The following is a 21,026-nucleotide window of genomic DNA, read 5'->3' as shown; positions in this document are numbered from 1 at the left end:
TGGAAGCTTGACAAGATGTCCTTCCTTCCAATATGTTGGGAATATCCTATCATTCCAGATTCTCTCAAATAGTGAGTGAGGGGCCTCAGCATTTCTTTCAGCATCAACTTTTAGAGCCTCCAGTGGAATCTGATCTGGTCCAGCAGCTTTCCCCCTTTTCGTCTTGTTAATGACACCCACAATCTCTGCTATTGATGGTGGATCACAGGTAATTGGTAGCTCATTCCTTGCAGGCAAAATTTCTGTCAGGTTGTCTGGTGGTGGTCTGTTCAGAAGGCAGTTGAAATTTTCCCTCTCTTGCTTAGATTGAGCCTCTTTTCCAAAAATAGTTTTCCCATCTTTGTCTTTGACTGATACCTCTGGCTTCCCATATTTTCCAGCAAGTGTCTTGGTAGTTTGATAAAGGGTCCTCATGTGTCCTCCTGTCGCTGCTGCTTCTGCTTTCTCTGCAAGTCTGTTCATGAATCTTCCTTGTCTTTCTTCACAGATTTTTTGACTTCCTTAGCTGTGGCTCGATACTGCTCTTGTACATTCAGTCTTGAAGCCCTTGTTCGTCTTGCATTCACTTGTTCCTTCCTTGTTCTCCTCTTTTCAATCAGGTCCAAGGTGATTGGACTTTTCCATTCTTTATGTTCTGATTTCTTTACACCCAATACCTCGTGACAAGTTATTATGTAGACTACCTTTATTTTTGCCCAATGTGGCTCTACATCTATGTCCTCTTCGAGATCAGCTAGAGGTTGGAATCTATTACTCAATTGCAGTTTGAACTCCTCATTCTTTTCCCCATCTAGTGCATTTACCTGGAATTTTCTTCTTGTGTGTGATCTGGTCCAATGTTTTCTGAGTCAAAGCTTAAGCTTTGCCAAAAGGAGGTGGTGGTCTGATCCAACATCTGCCCCTTTCTGTACTATCACATCCTCTAATAAACGTCTGAATCTTCGGGAGATACAAAAATGATCGATCTGATTCTCTTTCACACCATTTGGTGAGATCCGAGTTGCCTTATGCATCCTTTTATGGGGAAACACTGATCCTCCAATCACCAAACTTGAATGCACAAAAATTTGCAAATCTCCCACCATTGTCGTTCATCTCTCCCGTGCCATGACAGCCCATGATACCTTCCTAACCTACATTATCCTGTCCCACTTTAGCATCGGCATCTCCCATTGTTATGTTTATGTCCTTCCTTGGCAACTTTTCATTGACTTGTTGAAGCAGACTATAAAATGTATCTTTTTCCTCACCTGTTGCGTCATTTGTTGGGGCATATATCTGTACAATGTTAATGTTGATATTCTTACTCCATGTTATAAAGGACACCATGATTATTTTTTCTCCTTGTTGATCCCATCCTCGCAGTGACTTCTGGGCAAACTTGTTTAGAATTATTCCTACTCACTGAGTATGAATCCTGTCCCCTCTCCCTGAATATAAAATCTTCTTCCCAGAATTGAGGTGTTTCTGTCCGGATTGTATCCAGTGGGTTCGCTTACTCCAAAAATATGCAGCGTGTATCTTCTCATCTCTGTCACAACTTGAGAGTTTTTTCCTGCTTCATACATGGTGCGAACGTTCCATGACACAATTTGAAGCTGCTTGTTTGGCAAAGCCTTTTACGACCCGCTGGTGTAGCATTGAGCTATTCTTTCACCCTCTCCGTTGAGGGATCCCGGACACCACACAGGGGAATCGGGATTATAGGGTCACTTAATCAGTGTTTAAATTTTTTTTAGATAATTCTCATTATATATTGATTCCAAAGCCTATTAGACAGTACAACTCTAGTAGTCTTTGATTGATTCATATAAATTTTATTATTTTATTTTTTCTTCAACAGCTTTCATTTTTCCAAGATATTGATATGTTACAGAACCATGGAGTGGTATGTTCATTTTCATATAAGTCTACAAATATTTATTTCTTTAAATCATGCAAAACTAACATGGATGTCTCTTTTTCTTTATAAAAAAGCACAACAAATTTGTGATTCATCTCCTTAAAGAAATATTTAGTTTACAAATCTAAATTGAAGAAACCTGTGATAAACCGCAAGATAAGTATTGTGTATGTTCAAATTTCCAATTTATTTTCAGTTTTCTTCTACTTTTGCAAACAAAAGGGAACCATACATTTGATATCATGTTAAACTACAATTATTTAACTTTATTTATTAGGTTAGACTTAATCCCTTTTCAAAGAGTTCAGTCACATTTTTCTTCAAATTTTGACAATAATGACAGTTACACAATACTGCAAATCAGGGAAATATGAAAGATCTTTATATGATAACCAAAAAAACTAGCAGGCAAATTTATACAGACCAACAAGCCAGTAAATGACAAACAGGGCAATCTACTCGCAACAACTCATGACCAGCTCAACAGGTGGGCAGAGCACTTCAAGAAATTGCTAAATTACCCCCCCCCCCCCCCACCCGATTCAATACCAACCATTCCCTCAGCCGATGAAGAGCTCTCAATAAACTGCGAACCACTGTCCAAAGCTGAGATAGGTAAATCCATCATCACATGTCTAAAAAATGGAAAAGCAACAAAGCCTGATGAAATTCTATCAAATGAATAAATGAATGATACATTATTCGTTGTCAGTAAAAATACATATTATATATACATCTTTTATACATAACAACAACTAGTAACAGTGACAACAAAATATAAAAATAATAATTTGAACCAAAAAAAAAAAAAATAAATAAATAAATAACTAAATAAATATATATATATATATATATATATATATATATATATATATATATATAATATATATATATATATATATATATATTTCTCTCTCTCTCTCTCTCTCTCTCTCTCTCTCTCTTCTCTTCTCTCTCTCTCTCTCTCTCTCTCTCTCTCTCTCTCTCTCTTATATATATATATATATATATATATATATATATATATATATATATATTATATATATATATATATATATATATATATATATATAATTTTGATGTATATTTTCTTTTAAAAATCTGATTTAAAATCAGTAAGCCCTTTAAGGCTTTTCATCGGCATAAGAATTGTTTTAAAAATATATTTTGCACTTAAATTAAATACTTTATATTATGCATCAAAATTGACATGTGTCAGTGTTTCATTAAATATAAATATCAAATAAACTTAGGGGAACCGAAAACAGATCTGGGCCAGTCTGAGAAGCTGCCACCTTTGTCATAAGAGACTGCAGTGTGGTAATCCAGTGTAGGAGATTAAGAAAGCCTTCGAATGATATCAACTGGCAGGCCTTTACATGGAATCCTCAAGGAAAGAGGAGACCGGGAAGGCCCAGAAGCACACTGAGGAGGTCAACAACAGAAGAGCTGAAGTAGGTTGGAACGGGCTTGAGTGAAATGAAGCAGACGGCCCATAGCAGAGTGAGATGAAGGATGACATTTGACGGTCTATGCTCCATGTGGGCTTAACTAAGAATATATATATATATATATATATATATATATATATATATATATATATATATATATATATATATATATATATATATATATATATATATATATATATATATATGTGAGAGAGAGAACGAGAAACTGAAATAAAATGAATTACTTTCCTGAAATGTGACCTACCGTCTCAAAAACCGTATTATATTGGGATGAACAATGTGCAGGAAATTGAATATATAGCCTCAAATATGAAACTTTGGGTATCTTTCTCTCAATCATGGTGAAGAATAACTACTATTTCATGCATTAACAAAATCAAGCTCCTTTCTTTCATTTCATAATCTTTTTTCTAAATTCACTTTTCAGGTACCTATCCATGCCGACTTATAAAATCGTTTTGAGATGTAGGGTCACAAATAAGTTCTTTTTTTTTTTTTTCTTTTAAGTAATTTTTATTTAATTGTCGAATTCACTTTACTCTATGATTCTCCTTTTTTTCTTTTTTTATCAACCAGAATGTTGCAGATATTAAAAAATTGAAACAAGCAGGTATCTGCACAATCAAGGTATGCCATTGTGTAGTTATGGGAGCTCTTTACAATATCGTAATGTACAGATAACCAATAAGAAAAACAACATACTAAAAAGTTGGATTAAAATTCACTCATAGTGAAATCTTTCAATACTGCCCTCCTCTGTCTTACTAGTCGTGCTTATTGCCAATGTATAAACGAGTGTAGACTTTCATAAGTTCATAATAAATTTTTTAGCTATACCATCAAAGCACTATAATGCCCATTTTACAAATACCCCAAATGTGACAGTGTAATGAGCCTTTTTAAGCATTTTGAAATTTTGTAATTGTGCACTTGAAGGGGGACTGGGGAAAGAAGATGGGTGCTGCTACCCTCTGGAAATTGTCCCTTTAACCTTATGATAGACCCGTCTAGGCGAGTCAAGGACACCTAATAAAAGTAACCCTTTACCCCTGCTGTTTTACGTACCTTTGGGAGGAGGAAAGACTAGGCAGCAAACCCAAACAAAACCAATGGGTGGATTGGACTCAAGTGGATCTCTGAAATAAATCTTGAAGTAAAAGTTATCATAATATTAAACAATAATTAATATATATTTATACAGTCCACCCCAGATAATTGCAACACCTTGGGATCAGCAATAATGTTGCAATTAACCGAAGCTACTTAACTGAAGTTGAGTTTCCTGTCCATAATTGCAACAAATTCCTGTTGCGTTTACACAGGCTTGGGACCATGCTTGCTTCATGAATAATTTAAAAAAAAATTTTGTTTTGTTTTATGTTGTTTTTCTTTTTTCTTGTTTTTTTTTTCTTTTGTTTTGTTTTGTTTTTGTTTTTTTTTAAATAATTTTTATGGTTATAAATTCCATCATTGTCCTTTGCGTTTGATATCACTCCTTTTCCTAAGAAGGCATCAACTGTCATCTGTTTTCTTGCTGATTCCAGATGTTTATAATCATGTTGCTCAATAGTTTCCAATAATATAAGCAAATTTGTTAAAGAGTCTTCTTGAATGAGGTGATGGATTTTTTACGAGGTCACAGATGATGGCACAAACCCATACTGCAAAGCCTCGCCCTTTTTTTCTCTCTAATATAGTGGAGCCACACTACTATTGCATTAAACCCAGCCCACTCTCGATTATTCAACCTGTCATGATTTCACCCATGATGAAATTTAATAATGAGATTTTGTTTCATTGATTTCTTGAATTTGACACTTTTTGAGGTCAAAATTTTTTGCGATTAACCGAAGTTTGTTGCAATTAATTAGTGAATTTTATATAGAATTAATTCTGTTTCTTGGGAAATTTTGCGATTAACCAAGTTGCGATTATCCGAAGTGGACTATATTTATATATGGGGGGTGAAGTGGCCGAGTGGTTAAGGCATTGCACTGTGATCCGGCTAACCCGGGTTCGAGCCCCGTTTTTTTCCTTGAGTAAGATTATTAACCCCCAATTTGCTCACTTGGACAACATGGGTGATTCCTGTTGACATCAGACATCTTGTTTGATGAGTTATCTATATTCCATCGTGGAATGCCGAGGCGACGATATCTTATGATATCGTGGCGCAAAGGGCATATTTATTTTTTTAAAATATATATATATGTATGTGTGTGTGTAGTCTTGATAGGTTGGTCCAGTTATGGAGGCCACTTACAAAATCAGATAATTGGAACGCTGTTTAATGGGAATGATTTTCACATAACGGTGCTGTTCAAATTAAGTGACTTACACTGTATTTACCATTCGCATAGCAATTTTTGAAGAAATAAGCATTTTCAGATAACCATAGCCATTTTTTCAGATAACCATAGCCATTGAATGAGACTTATTTCTCTATCAATCTGCTCTGGTACAGGGGTATGTGACAACCCTGGCAAAGGTATTTGCTACAGTGGGTCATTATTTGTGAAGTAAATTAATTTTTTTTCGAAATAGGAAAGCATATGCTATGTGATGAACATGAACATTAACTCTTTAAGATTCAACCCGACAAAAACCGACACTGGCATAATATTCATGGGCGGGGTAGTCAAGACTGGCCTCAGTAAGTAAAATCCAATCGTTGTGAAGGAAATGACAGGCCCTGTCACTGCCGCAGGGTGTTTTCAGCTTTGATTTTTATAAATTTGCCGACAGAAAAGAAAATACGTTTCAGAAATTGCGATTTAAATCCTATTTTATTTGCGGGTGAAAATCATTGACATTGCACTTTGTTTGGTAAAAATCGGTAAAAAATTACGACTTTGGTGATGAAAAATGACTTTGAAGACAATTATTGTAAACTTTTAAAAATATTATGAATAATTTATAACTCCCTTATTTGTGGGTCGATTTTGTCATTCTAGGTATCAATTTTATTGAAATAAAGAGATAGGAACTTCAGAGTTATTTTTTCTGATGCGAAATTATTACTTTGTAATTTTAGCACCAAGAAAAATAGTCGGTAAATAAATTTGTTACACCTCTTTGATAGACCGCCGGGGTCCGTTCGTGTAGAATTGTGAATCAAGCGTCTCAAAGTCTTTGACCAATCACATGCTATCTATCCAGCTGGCTGAAACAAAGACGCTTCTCCCCGTCGATGTATTACGCTATTGTTATGCAAGGAATATAACACCTTATTGAGTAGGCCTAAAAGCTAAAATCTAAAAGTAAAAAATATAATTCTGAGGAATTTGAAAGTCACATTGCTGAAATCAGCTTGAAAAAATAAGTACATTGGTCTTTGTTTCATAAAAATCGGTTGAAAACCAACTGTTTTACGAATAAATTTGATTTTAAAAATTGCTTTTGTTTATTTTAGCTTTTTTTAGCAACTTTTTTATTTATCGGCCGATTTTCTTGATTTTTATATCATTCTTTATATCTCAAAGAGACGAGATCAGTGATATACTTTGTTTGTTTCAAATGTAACTAGAACATAATTTGGCTTTTTTACCTATCGACCATGCCTAGATAATTTATTCAACAACGTGGCGATGTGACGCAACTATTCCATGGCCGTCTTCCACTGCATCAACGGTGATTCAATTCATTGTTGACGGCTGTTGACACGTGAGCTGTCAGAACGACCAATCGTTGAAGGGTCAAGATGCTCAGTAGCCAATCGTTCTTCGGTCAAAAAACTTAAGAACTCACGAGAACAAAAGTTTGAAATGTGGTGATGGACGGACCTATGAAATCGTTTCTGGGCGGAGTTTAGCCATGAGTGACCGTAGAAAACGAAAAGGCGACTACAGATATCAAAGAGTAGGCTTATATCATCAAAGGATGTCTACATGATTGACATGGCCATATAGGGAACTCATTATCTACTCCCCCAAAAATAATCTGAACACGAGAGGGTTAAGTTGTCCTATTGAATAATCGCTGTTGTCTTTGTAAGTATTAAGTCATCCTGACTATTAGGTAACTTCTTGTGGTGTAATGGGGCACAACATTTGACCAGTAGTCAGTATGTCTGAGGCTTGGTCCCAAGTTAATAGTTTTTTTTATTAAATTGAAATTTGTATGGCATTAGCCCCAGGTCAGCTAAAAAAAAAAAGAAATTGAGCTTTATATAGCGCAATATCCACTAAATGTGCTCAAAGTGCTTTACAAGGGGTCCCTGGTCAACAGCAACATTTAACATGTAGGACGGGACATGATGCCTGTTCGGCGATATTACAATTTTTCGGACAAAGACAACGCTGTTAACGGCCAGGTACTCATTTTACACCTGAGTACGGTGAGAGAATGTGAGTAAAGAGCCTTTTCCAAGGACTCAACTATGCGCCGAGCGCGAGGCTCGAACCCAGGACCTTCCGATCAGAAATCGAGTGTCATACCACTAGACCACATAGCTGCAGCTATCAATAATTTTCTCTGGTGTTTGATCACTGAATCATGGATCACCCTATTTTTTTTAAAAGGTACGCCGCTGTACTGTGTGATTTGAGAATCCTTGACTAAGAGCTCTTGTTTTGATGACTTTTAAAGTTTATATACCTACTACTTCAGTATGGTTTGGGAATTCATACTTGTATTCTCTGGCATGGTTGTATTTCGATAGTTTCCTTTGAGGATATATTTTTATAGCAAAACCATTAGTGCAATGTTAAATTGTCTTGCCACTGAACAGCGCAAGAAAATCTAAGCAATATAATTTTATAGCTTTCGTACATTTTTGGGGTTTTTTTGTTGTTGTTATATTTATTTTTTCAATCAGTTTATATACCTCAGAAGTCAGCTCAATGCAGTTGAATTAAACTCTCATATTATATGATATTTATCATCAATTTAAAAGTATAAATCATTCCAACTGAAAACCACATATACGATTTGGAAGGAAATTACATGATTTCTGAAACAATAAACATAACATTTTAGTACATTTTCAATCGTAAAACCTCAATATTGTTGTGATATCTTATCAATAATTAAGACAAAGATATGTCAGTGAAGAATTTTATATTAATCTATACTTTTAAAAACGTTTTTAAGAGCCATGCGCCCCATGGAGTTGTTTTGTTGTTTTTTTCTAGTTTCTGTATCATTATACAGGTAGCATCAATTGATGGGATATAAAGCAGTCTATTGCAATGTACTTTCCAAAAGATTTACATTTACACATATCTGCCCAATCACTGCTCAGCAGAGGTGGGTTTCTTAATTGAACTCAGAGTTGATGCTTATCCCTTTGCTTGCGAGACTTATGCTATAATATATGAGCTATTGGTCCCCTTGTACTATAAAGGTGACTAAATCACTAGAAAACTTTTTGAAATTTCAGATGTTTAATATTAATGACTGATAACATTGTAATTATGTCTCTAACAATTTTTTTTAAAAACATTCATTGCGTTTTTACGTCAATTATTTAATGTAATACCTCTCACATAACAAAAGATTTTGTTTTATGACCTTAGTTGTTATGTCTTCATTTATGACTATTCCATTATCATTAAAACAGCAGCCACAATTGTTAGATGCCCATTTTGTATTTTGCTTCAGATACTGAATGGTGATTTATGCATTTTCAATTTTCTGCAGTAATTGTTTGTTATGTGTGTGTTTATTTTAAATTGAGCTTCACTTATTCTGTTTCTCATTTACCCACTCATGTTTTAAGGGACATAGATAAACACTTATTTATTTTTCTCAGGGAGTTTTGATGACAACAAGAAAAAAGATGTGTACCATCAAAGGAATTTCAGAAGCAAAGATGGAGAAGATCAAAGAAGCATCTGTAAAGCTTGGTGGGGTGTGAAATGAATTTTATTTATGTTAAAGGAAATAAATGGTGATTATAAAGATAATGATAAGTGGTTATTTATCGCCTTGGAGAAACTTAATTTCATTGTCCATCACTAGGATGACAAAAATTAATGCAAGTAAAATGTCTTTCTTTATAGGTATCGACTGAGTTGTGGCTTTATAATCAAAGAGTATCCCTAATCTCAGCAAAGCAAGTGATAAAATTATGTCTAAGATCATAATTTTATGACTGATTTGCTTGAGATGTCTTTACTGTTGCTCATACTAGAGGCATTTGAAACTTGTGGAGCATTCGAGATTTCTTTGAATTTGACTTTTATATGTTTAATATTTCCTCAACGCATTGTACTTTCCTTTCTGTGATATCCCATTTGAATTCCACTTTTATTTCACTGGCTTTCGTTCTGAAACATTAGAAAATTTGTTTGAAACATAGACTTAACATGTTTGAAAATATATTTGATATCGATAATGATAAGTATTCTTGTATATAGTGTAATATTAAAAGCAATGGTATCATAAACCATCTTCAATTCCGTTATAATTAGGGAGCTACAACCAATAGGATTCTCCCTGCCGTCCTTCCTGGGTTTTGCAGCGACACTACATCACTCTTGTGTATTTATACTTTTATTGTTATAATTATAATTGAGTTAAAAATCTGCTTTCATGATGATACATTAGATTGTCTAGCCACAACATCTAGAAAATTAGAAGGAGATCCCCCTATCTCAAAGATGGTCTGCCATGAATCCAGTTGTAATCAATAATTTTGGTAGGATAGCAGTTTTTATTCATATCCTGTGGTAGGTCTGCAACAATATTAAATACATTGTGGTAGGATCCTAACTAGTAAAGTACACAATCTTCCCTCTATTTGATTTTGTAATTGCACAATGAGAAATAATTTGTAAAAATGCAACAACAAAAATTAATGGAGTATAATTCATGAAAATGAGATCATAGATTTCTGATTCTTTGATAATCTGTTCACGTTACGACATCATAATTTAGATTTTTATTTTAAAGAGCTCATACTTATATACTTTTTTAAATCCAGGAAACAGCTTTTTCTACAGCACTGGAATATGCTGAGAAAAGAAAAGAAGTATTCAAAGTTTCAACTGGTAGTCATGAACTTGAGTGAGTTAATTTGTCTTTTTAATTGTGAAAACCATATTTCAAATATTTTAGAGGACAATTGTATATACTGATCAAATGATATAGATGAAGTCGCTTAATTGAAATTATGAATAATAAATTTTAAAATGTATATAGCGCTAATCTCCACTATACGTGTTCAATGGCGCTTACAAGACATAGGTGATATGAAAATTTAAAGAAAATTAAATGTTAAATGTCTTCAGAATAGACTTTAAACACTCAATAGCATGCATGCTTCTGGTCAAGACCGAGAGAGAATTCCAGATTAACGGTGTTGCAAAGTAATATGCACGTTCTGAGAATTTTGTTTTGGACATTTTTCTTTATTAAGTGGTGTTTTGAGGAGTGGAGAACACCACATCATAGTAGAAATCCGGTGCAGCCATGAAATTTATATCATAGATGTTATCTGTGGGTATATATTTAGGGTCATGAGGTTTATGGTGCTACAGTTTATCATGTTTGTTTTTTTAGCGTGAAACAGGCAGCAAACAATTGTTCAACTCTCCTTGGGCAGTGGTTCTTTACATATTATTTTATGTATTACACAAGATGCACGATGCTAGCTGACACTAAAGTTGTGTGATTGCCCACTACATCAGAATCAAAGAAAAGTGCTGAAGAACTCCATCTTTGGTAAAACTGAGTTTCCAGTCAATTTAAGTTCCTAATTTTCTATAACATTTTTCCATCAAGTCACCGGCTTGCTCAAGCAATCAAAATGCCCTAAAGATGTTTCATTGTCTAGTTTCAATACGGGTATTTCGCTGTTTTCAATATAACAAAATTTAAGAAATTACAATACTTAGTTGCTTTAAAATTATGACTAGTCTCAATATTTCTTAACACTATTTTTTTTTTATTCCTAAGACAATTTTTTGTCTTCTTTTATTTTTATATATTTCAGCAAGTTGTTAGGAGGTGGAATTGAGAGCATGGCAATTACAGAAGCTTTTGGAGAGTTCAGAACAGGAAAGACACAATTGTCTCATACTCTATGTGGTATTTATTGCTCCATAATTAACTTTTTTAGTTGTTTCTATTTTTACTTGTTTAAAAACATGTAGTCTCAACATATATTGCTTTCAACTTTTAAAGGCAGGATTTGATTTGCTCCAACCTGACATTGAATTCCATTGTTTTTACAAAGAGACCATAACAACCTTGATGAAGACGTTTAGGTTTGCAATATAACAGGATATGTATATGATAAAAGAAATTATGATATTTAGTCTCGTCATTAAAGGGGTAAGATGTTGAGTTGAAACGCATTGCTTGCTCTTATGGCACAGTAGAAAATGTTTCAGTTTGCTGGAAAACCACAAATGCATCCATAATACGGTAAAAGGCATTGTATATCACCTTACTTGGCCCAATCAAACAAGGTTAAAGGCAAAATACAACAAGAAAAATAATTCGGTTGTCAAATCTAGGCAATCAGAAGAGCCAATGCAATAATACAAAGTGAATTGTATGCCTCGGTAGACCATTTCAATTCACAGTAGTATTCCATTTACCCATAAATATTACAGAGATCTCAATTAAGTTTTAATTTGATGTGTAACATTGTATGTGGGGGGAGGGGGGTGTGCTTGATGTGGATTCCAGTCCAAATGATAACCTTAATGGTCTGGGTTCGTGCGGTATGGGCTATCATTCCCAGCTATGCCACTCAACCTACACCACAAACAGCTCAGGTTTAATCGATGGGTGATTAAGAATAACCTTAGGTCCTTCTAAATAACTAATAATAACAAGCGAATCAAGACAATAGTAACACCCAATACAATAATAACAATTCTATACAAAAGTTTAATTAGACTGTTACAGGAAAGGAAAGAGAGAATAAGTGGGAGGTAAAATGAAGATTATGGATGATGTCTATTTTACACTTTTAACTATTAATCCTGTATTTATTTGATCACAGGAAGAATGGCTCTAGTTGAGTGGATCTAATTTATTATTTATTTATTTATTTATCAAATTTTAATCATGTATGTCAATGGATTAGTAATTTGAAATTGATATAAGCCCATTTGGCTTATCTTTAATCCAGCCGGCTATCGATCTCAAGTTGCAGTTCTTGAAGACTTCCAAACCAAGCTTGGTTGATTCCAGTTTACACTCTTCTTGAGACAGGGAGTGATGCCTTTTGCATTGGTATGGCCTGGACTGTTTCCTCTGTGGCTCGGACCATCTTCCATGGATAGGACCTTCAGATAGAATTGAAACAAAATGGTTTTAGAGCCAATTGTATATTATCTATAACCCCCGTTTCATCTTTGAACAACTCATCATAATAGCTTTTATATTCGCCGACCAAGGGCAAGGAGAAGCAATAACTCCATGATAATATAAGTATTACATATTTTAGTCAAACTTCAACGGACAGTTGAACTATCTTACATGATGAGAATTTAACAAGGTTTTGTCCCTAATACTTTATAATTTAAGAATCATAATTATAATTATGATGTGTGGCAGGGATTAACAGTAGATTATAGGCATCATTTATACATATTCAATATAAATGAAAATAATAGCATGTTTCAGAAACAAATGTTAACGATAATATGATATACTTAGAGCTATAGTTTTATACAAGAATTTCAAATTACGAACATCCGTAGAAATAAAGCACACATAAAATATACACAAATGATAATAATAGTAATAAATTAGCATTGAATTCACAGTAATATCTCATTCCACTCAGAACAGGTTGAGCCAATTATAAATTACCTTCAACCGAGAGAGATAAACTTTCTTTAAAAGTTTGAGGTTTGAGAACTGGAACTGTGTGACCTTTGATTCTGAGGGAGATGAGAGTTCTTAAAATTGGCATTCGAAACAGTTATTGGAATAGCCAATTAGAAAGGAATGGAATTTCCTTGATGGCCCATGAGGTCCAATTATTTTGATTAACCCTCTAGTGTTCAGATTATTTTTGGTGGAGTAGATTTTGAGTTCCCTATATGGCCATGTCAATCATGTAGACATCCCTTGATGATATAAGCCTACCCTTTGATGTCTGCAGTCGCATTTTCGTTTTCCATGTTCACTCATGGCTAAACTCCGCCCAGAAACGATTTCATAGGTCTGATCATCACCATATTTCAAACTTTTGTTCTCATGAGTTATTAAGTTTCTTGATCGAAGAACGATTGGTCATTGAGAATCTTGACCATGCAGTGATAGAGATGCAAACCCGAGGCTATAACACACCAGGGGAGGTTGAATTGGAGAAAGGATAATTAGCAAGGCAATCTATGGGAAGTGTGTGTAATCGTTAATGTTGTTTATGGTTGTGTGTTGTTTCATAATTCCTGTGATATTTTGGTGTTGAGATTTCAGAAAACTGCAATTGTAGAACCCAGACAACATGCCCATTAAACGGCAATTGCTTAACATTGTTTACCAAGCCATAGTTACACGCTCAGCCACACAAAAGTAAGAGACATACATCAGTCTCACAGAATGCTCTTTTAAAACCAGATATAATTTACACAAATCAAGATACATAAACGACACTGTACCACACTAAGTGAATATATCTGGAACCTAAAAGAAAACAACATAAAACATAATATTACATGGAAAACTATCTCAAGAGCACAATCATACTCAATATCTTCCAAAATATGCAATCTGTGCTTAGAAGAGAAATTTTACATCATTACTCAACCAAACATGGCCACACTGAGCAAAAGAAATGAATTTACATCCGCATGCAGACTCACAAAAAAACACCTTCTCTGCAACTTCAATCCACCATAATAATCTCAACACCAAAACATCACAGGAAGTATGAAATATATATTGAATCGTGTTTGATACAAATATGGTACGGATAGTGCTCGACATGTAGCAATGGAGCGAATTATTATTGTAATATTTACCACAATGTTGGAGTCAGTCTACATCGATGTTTCAGGCCTTTTCAGCCATCGTCAGGACTGTGTGTTACTCATGTAACACACAGTCCTGACGATGGCTGAAAAGGCCTGATTTGAACGAATCAAAATAGATATACATGTCTATAAAAAAGCGAGTTTAACCAAATTATATTGATCAGTATGCACATTTAGTGCATATCCAGTTTTCACATGCTCCATACTTTTTCACTTTTGCAATAAGATAATATAATCAATTAAATGTTTTCTTTCATATTAAGTCTTGAAATGCAATGACACTAAATTAAGTTTGAGAGAAGCAGGTAAATGGATGGAAAGACACTTAATACAATGCACGAGAGGTTAGTATGTTAAGGGCAAACCCACTACAAATTTACTGGCATGGTAACATCATCACCATGCTTTACATGAAGGGAATTTTCCATCATCATTAAAATGAAATAAAAAGGTCAAAGGTCTGTTTTGATTGAAAATTCGATCTTTTTTATTCATTACCCACGGGGATATTTAATGGATTACGATTACTTGTTGATGTGACACATTTCTATATAAGCACTGGTTTGCTCATCATTCCTTTGATTGCATTTTGTCAATCTCACCATTCCTTTAAGTGTCAGTCCAGCATTCAGCAAAATCATAACTTCAAAACATATAAAATAGAATGATTAATTATATTTTTTAATGTTTAACTGTCTTTTTAAAAATGTAATTTTAAGCTATCTGAAAGTGTATGATTTGTATTGCAAACTACTATCAGAAATATGTGCAAATCAGCTGCAAGAAATGGGCTGAGTGTACATTTAACCAAACATTAACAATTAACTATCTGGCACTGCGGTATTGGTCTTTCCATGCCACGAGGGATAATGTTAGGCAAACATGTATGTCCTGCATTATGCATGAAATCTTATAAAGCATTTGTCAAACATTTACATTATAATTGTGATTTGATGTTTAAAGATTGACTCCTTAAAGAAGTTTCCCTTTCTCCCTCTCTTAGTGACATCACAAATTCCAAACGCTTCTGGGTATACAGGAGGAAAAGTTGTATTCATTGATACTGAGAATACATTGTATCCTTTTAAATGAATATGATAAGTGAAAATATTTTAAGATTCCCTTGGTTAGGAATTAAATAAGAAATGGAAAATTCAGATAATCTAATTGAGCTCAAATCACATGACTGCAAGGCAAATAAAATTGAGAACCACTTAAATGATGTTTAATAAAATATTGAGAAATATATTAAAAATATTTAAAAATATTAAAAATATATAAATCATAAAGAAAATGGGCCCGGGCATACTCTGCATTGTTGACAAGAAGAAATTTTTATTTTATGTCATTTTCGTTTACAAATAGTTTTGTAACTGAAAGGGTGCTTATCGAATTTTCAACTTCTAAGTGGTGGTTGGTATTGGAATAATGTTTATGTGAAACATTAAGCCCCCCATAGACGCCGACATCCGCTGGTATCGGGACGGATGACCTATCGCTTTGACCCCATCCCTGCGTTTATCGCAGATGATTTTTGCCCACATACGGGGAGATATTTTTTTTAGGCGATCGGCGATCGGGGGCGTGGCAGTATAAAAAAGTGGACAATTTTTTTCGGATTTTCGCTGTTTTCACGTCGGATTCGTGATCAGCGTCAAATTTACAATAGGTTTGATACTAAGAACTGTGTGTTTACTCCAAAAATTGGTGAAATTAGAAATAAATTTTAATTAATAGTGAGGCTATGTGGCCGACAGAACCGATCCCAGTTACTGTCTGTTATTCTATCTTTCGTCTTGCCACAATAGTGATTACTTCTCACTAAATTATATCAATTAGACTGTTGAAGGAACGAAATTGACATCATTCCACTCTTTGTTATTGTATTAAGGCAGTCATTTTGGTAATTAGTTCTCACTAAATTATATCAATCAGACTTTTAACGTTCAAGGTTACTCGTAGTTTTGTATGACGGTACGTTATTTCCGACTGGTGGATGTTGCGAGCATTTTACCTAAACTCATAGCATCAATAACCGTCCAAGATATTCGCATCATATGTAGCAATAGCTATAATAATCTAACATGTCGAGAGAGAGAGAGAGAGAGAGAGAGAGAGAGAGAGAGAGAAAGAGAAAGAGAGAAAAATTTACTTGCGCTATATATACCGCTATATTCAATAAAGGTGCTCAAATCACTTTATAAGGGTCTTTGGCCAACATAAAAACATGTTAGACGAGACATGACTGTTAAGCGATATTGCAATTGTTTCCCGACAGAGACGACGCTGTAAACAGCGAGGTACTCATTTTAACAGTGAACAAGGTGAGAGAATGCGAGTAAAGAGCCTTTTCCAAGGACTCAATTATGCGCCACTCAGAGCGGGACTCGAATCCAGTACCGTCCGATCCAAAGGCGAGTGTCATTTCACAAGATCACATGCATAGCCGCACAAAAAAGTGATGAGAGAATAGATTCATATGTATTGAAGGAGGAGAGAGCGGATGGAGTGAGTAAAGTTCTTGGATATTTATAGAAGGAACCAAATTGACGTCACTCATCTCATTGTTATTGTTTTTTGACACCCATTTTTATGATTAGTTCTCATTAAAATATATCAGACTATAACGTTCAAGGTTCCATGTAGATCTTTGGGCTGGAGTGATATTTCTGGCTGGCGGACTTTGTGAGTATTTTAATTTAACACAGAGCATCAATAGAAGGAATGAATTTGACGTTAGTCAACCCGTTGTTATTGCTTTTAGACAGCATTTTATAATTAACTTATAACTAAGTTATCAATCAGACAATGAACGTTCGCGTTTGCAGTTTTGTGTGTTAATATGTTATACCCCGATGGAGATGTCGTGAGTATTTTTCCAATACGCATAACATCAATACATTTGCAATCCGATTTAAGTTTAAAAGCAACGTAGACCACGGAAATTTTTCCATTTTGTGGACAATAAAGATTTTTTATTTATCGTCATTATTATTATTATTATTATTATTATTATTATTATTATTATTATTATTATTATTATTATTATTATTATTATTATTATTATTATTATTATTATCATTATCATTATTATTATTATTATTATTATATTATTATTATTATTATTATTATTATTATTATTATTATTTATAAAACAAATCGACAGTGTTCCCGTGGCAGGTTTAACGGGTACTCCTCGGGACTACTCGCATTCGCACCCCCCGCCCCACCACCACCACCACCACCACACACACGCACACAGCTCTTTTCTTTTTTTTTTGTTTGTAGATTATAATTCAAGGTTACAATGCCGACCCCTGTCATCACGTAGTCAAGGCTTTTTGGCATCTGCCAATCCCAAATGTCTGTGTCAAGGTCGACCGTCATGTCGCGTCAACGGGTGAGGAGGAAAAAAAAAAAAAAAAAAGAACTGGCATATTATTATATCATTACATTGAAAATTATGAAAACTATTTTTTATTTTGTATGAAATCCTTTATAAGTTTTACGATGAACAAGAACGAAACTTTTGCCATCTACCTCTTCCTGGCGCAACATTTATAAAAATATTATTTAAAAAAAATAATAACACAGCATTAATTTGGCGCAATATCCACGTGCTCAAAGCGCTTTACAAGGGGTCCCAAGGCAACAGCAATATTAGACTTGAAAGACGAGACATGACGCCTGTCAGGCGATGTGACATTTTTTCCCAACAAAGATAACGAACGGCCATGTTCTCATTTTACACCTGAGTACGGTGAGAGAATGTGAGTAAAGAGCCTTTTCCAAGGACTCAACTCTGCGCCACTCAGAGCGGGTCTCGAAACCTGAACCTTCAGATCCGAAAGCGAGAGTCATACCACTTGATCCATCACAAAACAGGGAGGGGCACTTTTCTGTCGGCCACATAGCCTCAATATTAATTAAAATTTATTTCTAATTTCATCAATTTTTGGAGTAAAAACATAGTTCTTGGTATCAAACCTATTGTAAATTCGACGCTGATCACGAATCTGACGTCAAAACAGCGAAAATCCGAAAAAAATTGTCCAATTTTTTATACTGCCACGCCCCCGATCGCCGATCGCCTCGAAAAATATTAAGCAAAGCGGGCTTTGCGGCGATCGACCGTACCTAGGTTTATCGGCCAGGTATTTGGCCACACACATTGCGTTTTCATCCCGGTTTGCCTGATCGGAGTCTGGACCAGGATCATATCCGGGCGTGTATGGAGCCTTTTAGGAAACCAGATCCCATAGTTGAGATGATAGAATAATGATGATAATGGCGATGATCATGATGATGATGATGATATACTGTTGTATAAAGCTTCCAACATAGAAAAATTTCATGGCACTTTTGTTGTTAGTTTTACAATATCATATGTCAAAATGGACTTCTTTTTTCCATCAGTATAAATGTCACATGTAAATTATAAACAATTATTTTCTTTACAAATTGCTGAAGTCGACCAGATCGACTCAGGGATATTGCTGATCGATTTAATGTTGATCAAAATGCTGTGTTGCATAATGTTTTGTATGCAAGGGCCTATACGAGTAAGGGAAGTATTACTTTGTTAATCTTTGCAAATCTATTTATCTTTTATATTTTGGATCGTTGAAATGTATTTTAAAATTTTTTTAAAAGTATTATTTCATATGTTCCATAAGAGTAACTGTATATGCCATTTAGGTTTGGTTTCCAATGTTTTGTCCCTCCTACACCTTAGTGCCCATCCATGGTTTGAGATCCTGGCCAGGATCCTTTTGAAGAGGGGAAAAAGCTTAGAATCAAATTTATCCTGCCTTTTATTTTTTAAAGGGGAAGGGAGGATAATTTTTCCCCGATTTTTAAATCGTCTAGTTATTGTATTGAAATATTACAATAATTTTAATGTATCCATCTTGGTTCGGCATCCTGTGCCTATGTTTTGGTGAGGTACTCAGACTAGAGATATTGATAAATTGCTCTTGGGATTTACTTCTGTTCCTTACTTGAATAACTATTGTAATCTTTTAACTCTCCCATCCTCCTGTTCAGCTTTGTGGTGCTGTGGTATTACACTCGCCTTCAGACCAGTAGATCCCAGGCTCGTGTCCTGCTCTTAGCAGTGCTAGGTTGAGCCCTTGGAAAATGATCTTTACTCATATTTTGTCACTGTACTCAGGTGTAAAAGGAGTACATGGCTGTAAGCAGCTCTTTCTCTATTTTTAAAATATATAATATCCCTTGCAGGGGTCATAGCTCATCCTACATACAGTGCAGAGTAGATATATCGATATCATGCCTATATCGACATGACATCAAAGTCCCGGTTTTATTTTTTGCTATATAACAGTATTAAATAAATATTGCAAATCAACATAAATTTTACCACAAGGCGGTTATATCGACAATATAAACCTTAGTATCAGCAATAATTTGTCTAAAAAAAAAGAAAAGAAAGCAATTTATGAACGGTCAAGATATCCCGCTGTGATGTAAAATAACAACCAATGAAAATGCGAGATTATTGTCCAATGATCCTGTGAATCCCCATTGATCAGAGTCGTGATGTCAGGGGTCAAGTCTAGTCCCAGGCCGTCCAGAATTTCCTTGTATTTATACCGGTAATGGGAATTCCCAATATCAATATTACTTGGCTTTTAACAAATAGGCGATTGAACCCCCCCCCCCCCCCAATCACCGACTACGTCCAACACTATCTATCTTCGCAAGCTGCCCAGCCAATCCTGGTCTGGAACTGAGGTGTCAGTAAATAATAAGACAGACCTCTTACCTTTCTTTTTTGTGGGGAGGGTTGTTTTCTTTTGTTTTGATTTTTAAAAACTTTTTCACTGATACTGAAATAGCCTTCACATAAAGTTCTTTCTATAAAATACCCAAAATCTGAAATAAGCAAATTGCAAATTGAATGGTGCCATATACCACTTGTACTATTACTGCTATTATTTTTTTCTTAACATTTATGTTTCCATATGCTTATGTTTTCTATGACCCACAAAGTGATCAAAGTTATGGCCTCTTGAACATAGGCAACCCACCGTATGTTCACAAGAGCCCAAATGAAGCATCAATTTTGGTTTTATTATCACTGATTAACTTTCTCAACAACTTGAATTTCCTGTGGTTTCCTTATTTTTAGGTGAACATCAATATGAACTTCTTGATTTTGTTGCTGCTAAATTCTATGAAGAACCTGGTGTCTTCAAAATGTTGGTAAGAATATTGATTTTTTAAATGTGTGCTTCAGGCGTCTATCCTAGTTGCTGTAGCATTAACGAAAGTCACAAATGCTTGCTACTCTTGGAATATATGTCAGTCTATCGCAAACTAATATCTAACAGACCAGCTACCCAATAAAAACTCAACTCAACCAATTTCTTTGCTTGTGAGATGAGTGCTTTAACAGCTGTGCAATAGAACTTTTATGTATTATCCATATTTATATAACTAAATACAAAGATAACAGTTTTTATTTCACAAAGTTCAGAATTAACTGTTTTTAATGTCTCAATCTCACTTGTTGAACCATACATTGAAAGCTGAATTTTGAGTCTGGATTATACAATTTGAGTAATTAATACGCTTTTATTAAGGATAATTGATTAAATTTCTTAAATGAAAAAGTAAAACTCTAGTTTTATTATTTTGACTTAAAATTGGTCCATTGATCAATTTATTGACAAGGTGGGGGTAATTTTT

General features: G+C 34.5%; 1 protein-coding gene across 5 annotated transcripts in view; it reads left to right on the top strand.

Moving 5' to 3' along the window:
- LOC144972821 (meiotic recombination protein DMC1/LIM15 homolog) overlaps nt 1-21,026 on the top strand; it is a 36,478-nt gene that overhangs the window by 7,749 nt on the left and 7,703 nt on the right. For 3 of the 5 annotated variants that reach the window (XM_078914497.1, XM_078914499.1, XM_078914496.1), the window contains exons 2-9: nt 1,844-1,888; nt 3,952-4,002; nt 9,128-9,226; nt 10,301-10,383; nt 11,312-11,406; nt 15,319-15,391; nt 18,786-18,877; nt 20,467-20,540. In XM_078914497.1, coding sequence (XP_078770623.1) covers nt 1,844-1,888; nt 3,952-4,002; nt 9,128-9,226; nt 10,301-10,383; nt 11,312-11,406; nt 15,319-15,391; nt 18,786-18,877; nt 20,467-20,540 — 612 coding nt within the window. The remainder of the gene's footprint in view (nt 1-1,843; nt 1,889-3,951; nt 4,003-9,127; nt 9,227-10,300; nt 10,384-11,311; nt 11,407-15,318; nt 15,392-18,785; nt 18,878-20,466; nt 20,541-21,026) is intronic. The other 2 variants (XM_078914498.1, XM_078914500.1) reach the window with 2 other exon arrangements.

The sequence above is a fragment of the Berghia stephanieae genome, chromosome 5 (assembly GCF_034508935.2).
Source record: "Berghia stephanieae isolate SIO BIC M18660-M18661 chromosome 5, UCSD_Bste_1.3, whole genome shotgun sequence".
NCBI lineage: Eukaryota > Metazoa > Mollusca > Gastropoda > Nudibranchia > Aeolidiidae > Berghia > Berghia stephanieae.
This window is presented reverse-complemented; position numbering and strand designations above follow the sequence as displayed.